The 2,057-nt window shown below is 32.0% G+C and overlaps 1 protein-coding gene across 1 annotated transcript in view; it reads left to right on the top strand.

Moving 5' to 3' along the window:
• The window catches only part of LOC106460390 (paired box protein Pax-5-like), a 58,791-nt gene that overhangs the window by 54,064 nt on the left and 2,670 nt on the right, over positions 1-2,057 (top strand). Inside the window, exon 8 of the mRNA XM_022387106.1 lies at positions 814-1,011. Within this exon, the coding sequence (XP_022242814.1) occupies positions 814-1,011 (198 nt within the window). The remainder of the gene's footprint in view (positions 1-813; positions 1,012-2,057) is intronic.

The raw sequence follows: 2,057 nt of genomic DNA on the forward strand, positions 1-2,057 counted from the left end.
GAAAGTCCTGTTAAAATCAGGAATTAAACATGTATGGTACCGAACTAGGGACTGAAGAAAACTTTATTATTTGATTTCTTCACCGCTTATACTTGTTTCTCCACTGACAAAACTTTACATACCAAACACCTAACAAATAAACACTTCACACAATTGATTGTTTAACCGTTATATCTTAACGTTATTAATTATTTTCGCTTTCAGGTGCATACTAAAAACTTTTTAAAAAGTTTACGTCCTTGAGTTTTCTTTATATTTTAAACTTATCTATCAATTAATGTTCATTTCCCATCAGAGCAAACTAGGTAATGAGTATAGCTAATTAAGTATACATTTCTTACGTTCTTACTTGTAAAAATTTGAATGCACTGTTTCATCAGTGTACTCTCACTGTAAACGATATTTTATGGACGAAATAATTTTCTTTTTATCTAGTGTTTAATCGTTTGATTCTCCCGTGTTATATTCAATAAAGCGTCTTTGTGTGTGTGTAACCAAGAATAGATAGCTTTACTTATGCCAGCTTCTTTATTGAGACTGGTTTGATTAACACTAACTCTGTCTAAGAAGACTAGCATATATATATATATATTAATTGGAGTTATATCATTAATTGCTCGATCATTTCTCTTCCTTATTTCTCCTCCTCCTTAATTTAAATAATATATTTAGTTTGTCTCGACATATCTTGCACAATAACGTAATATATTTTTTATCCGTTCGTTTAAAACGTACAATAGAAAGCATGTATGTTATTACCCTATCTTACCTAATCCTTATCACGACAATTGTTTTTGTTTGCATGTGATATAGTGATGACGTGTCGTGATGTCTTATCCCCGCATGTTCTTCCACTAGGCAGTAGTGATATTGAAAACAGCCCATCTCCAGCGAAAGCCGAAACCCCTACCTCGCCGTCATTGACTGTCCTACAGCCAGTGCAAAATACATCTCTTAATGGCGGTCCAAGTGATCTGTATGATTCTATCAACAGTTTTGGTCAATACCAAGGCAAGTGACAGTGAAATAAACAACTTATCGTTTGACGAATGTCTATTTTGTGGTAATGAATAATAAACGAAGTTAATTTGAACTTGTGAGGGCCGTGCGATAGCGACGTCACTTGCCTTGGTATTGACCAAAACTGTTGATAGAATCATACAGATATAAATAATTCACGGTTTGATTACATTTACTTATTATTATTATACGGTCTATGATAAGGAATAATTAGGATACAAAATCATTATGTTATGATCTGTTACATAAAAGAAATTAACATTTTCAGCTTTTACTATTCTCTGAAAAAAAGAAAATATCAAATTATATGTGACTCTTATGTCTGATGATAGACAAACATCACGGATATTAGGCTTAACTTGGCAAAATAACAGCAAGATAATAATGTGTAGTTGTGTAAAGCAACTATTTTGTGAGACCTAATTTTACAATATTAGTTGCAAATTAGATCCAGTTACCGATTTGAGAGCACGTGAGCTTTATTTCTGCTTTGCTTTTTCTTGACACAAGATTTAATTCTTTAACGAATTAAACAAGTTTTTTGAAATAATTGATGATTTTCTAACTTGCAAAAGTCTGCAAAGATGAGCAATTTAAGTTAAAAGATTAGTAATTTGTAGAAGTCTTATAACCTATCCCTTTCATCTCGAAATTTCCATCAAAACTAAATCGTAAAATATGGTTTATATACAGAATTGTAAATTACAAATATCTCATTTTATTATTGCATACGGAAAAGTGTTTATTTCACGCTCTAGTGATTCTAAAATATTTTTTTATAAAATAATAAACGTTTCCTATAAAAAAAAAGAGGAAAACATTCATCAATAATATCTTGTTCCATTTAGGTTTAGCGCTAGCTTATTAAAAAGCCAATGGAGTCTTAAAAGCCCTTCAGTTCTTGACACCTAGGGCGAAAATGTCTAATAGCTATCTTTGTTATAAAAAATCTACCCCCAGTGGCACGGCGGTATGTCTGTGGACTTACAACGCTAGAAACCAACTTTCGATACCCGTGGTGGGCAGAGCACAGATAG

Source organism: Limulus polyphemus, unplaced genomic scaffold, assembly GCF_000517525.1.
Source record: "Limulus polyphemus unplaced genomic scaffold, Limulus_polyphemus-2.1.2 Scaffold763, whole genome shotgun sequence".
Taxonomy (NCBI): Eukaryota; Metazoa; Arthropoda; class Merostomata; order Xiphosura; family Limulidae; genus Limulus; species Limulus polyphemus.